The sequence below is a fragment of the Amphimedon queenslandica genome, unplaced genomic scaffold (assembly GCF_000090795.2).
Source record: "Amphimedon queenslandica unplaced genomic scaffold, v1.1 AMPQUscaffold_10618, whole genome shotgun sequence".
NCBI lineage: Eukaryota > Metazoa > Porifera > Demospongiae > Haplosclerida > Niphatidae > Amphimedon > Amphimedon queenslandica.
This window is the reverse complement of record NW_003549126.1, coordinates 5,694-7,331: the sequence shown is the minus strand read 5'-3', so window position 1 is coordinate 7,331 and position 1,638 is coordinate 5,694. Positions and strand designations below refer to the sequence as shown.

The following is a 1,638-nucleotide window of genomic DNA, read 5'->3' as shown; positions in this document are numbered from 1 at the left end:
TCACTGCCCAGAAGTATCGTATGGAGATGTTGTATGAGGGACCTCATGATGACGCCTGCGCTGTTGGCATTAAGAACTGTGATCCCTCAGTAAGTAATAATTCATGTACTTTACATTATGCATGTGTACATGTAGAACATGTACACATGACATTTACATGTGTAGATCATGCTACTAATACTAGTAGCAATATGTTTATATGTGCATGTACATGTACATAGTTATCATTTCATTTTATGTCAATTTTAAACAAGCGTAACAGGGTAAAAAATATTCCTATAATTGATTTCACCACCTTGCAAGTACAACTTGGTCACTATTAAGAGTTATAGGGGTTCTCTCTACCTTATAATGCTTCTAGAAAAGTCCTTAGACAGTATCTGTATGCTCTCTTGCTGTTAGAAAGCTCTTCACTTTGTCGCTTGTGTAAGCCGCCATTTTGTTTGCCGTGACCACACCCACTCACGTATAGGGGTGTGGGCGGGTGGTTGCTAAGGCTTGTTATTTCTCCAATACAACATGTATAGAAGAAATGTAAGTGTGGACATACAAATATATATACAAACATCGCACGTGGGTGAATTCAATTATAGGAACGACCTGGGGGCTACGCCCCCAGGTCGTTAAAAAATACAGTACTACCACCTTTAAAATTAGTATTAAAGTGAGCTTTTTTATACCTTTTTTATGTGTACTGTGCGTTCATTTATTTTACAATTAGATTGTTAATGCCCAATCATGTAGATGTATATACGCACATGCACCCTATTGGAAGAATTCATGCAAAGACACTACTTTCTTAATATTTCCTGCATCATTTATGACACATTTTCTCATAGTGTAGTACATGTGCATATACACATGTATATGCATGTATTTGTAGCCACTATTATTTTGCATTAATTTATACCTTTACTCTTTAGGCTCCTCTGATGATGTACATTAGTAAGATGGTCCCCACCACAGACAAGGGTCGGTTCTATGCTTTTGGTCGTGTGTTCAGTGGTACAGTGGCTACTGGTCTAAAGGCTCGTATCATGGGACCTAACTTTGTCCCTGGGAAGAAGGAGGATCTCTACGTTAAGCCAATCCAGAGGTACAGTAACTGTATGTACAAATCTTCTGATGTATTTAAGTTGTTTTTTAATGTGATTGCACTTAATGTTAATACATGTACTTTTATGGTTACTGTTGATTGACATTTCAAGTAGAGAGTATAGTGAGTTTGGCCAAATTTTGCCAAAAATGAAAAGGAAGGAATTATCTACTCTTATATTTTTTCTTGATACATATACATGTTTTAATGTTGTGTTGAAAGTTTGAGCTGATTCCAATCAAATTTGGATTTTTTTACGAATTTTTAAAGTTGCTCCAAAATTAGGCCAACGCCCCTGTACTATAGTACAGGGGTTTTGGCCAAATTTGTCAAAAATGACAAGGAGAGAATTTTTCACTTTTATAATGTTTCCTGATATATATATATGTTCTTATGTTGTGTAGAAAGTTTGAGCTGATTTCGATCAAATTTGAACTTTTAATGAATTTGTAAAGTTGCTCCAGAATATGGCCAAAAACTCTGTACTATTATTGTATATGTGATTGAGCAGTGAATTACATGTACATGTATATGAGTACATC

At 35.5% G+C, this 1,638-nt stretch overlaps 1 protein-coding gene across 1 annotated transcript in view; it reads left to right on the top strand.

Moving 5' to 3' along the window:
* Nucleotides 1-5: 5 nt before the first annotated feature.
* Nucleotides 6-1,638, top strand: part of LOC100632851 (elongation factor 2-like) — a gene marked incomplete at its 5' end in the record, with an annotated part of 5,119 nt that continues 3,486 nt past the window's right edge. The window contains 2 exons of the mRNA XM_020005973.1: nt 6-89; nt 924-1,127. Of these exons, the coding sequence (XP_019861532.1) occupies nt 6-89; nt 924-1,127 (288 nt within the window). The remainder of the gene's footprint in view (nt 90-923; nt 1,128-1,638) is intronic.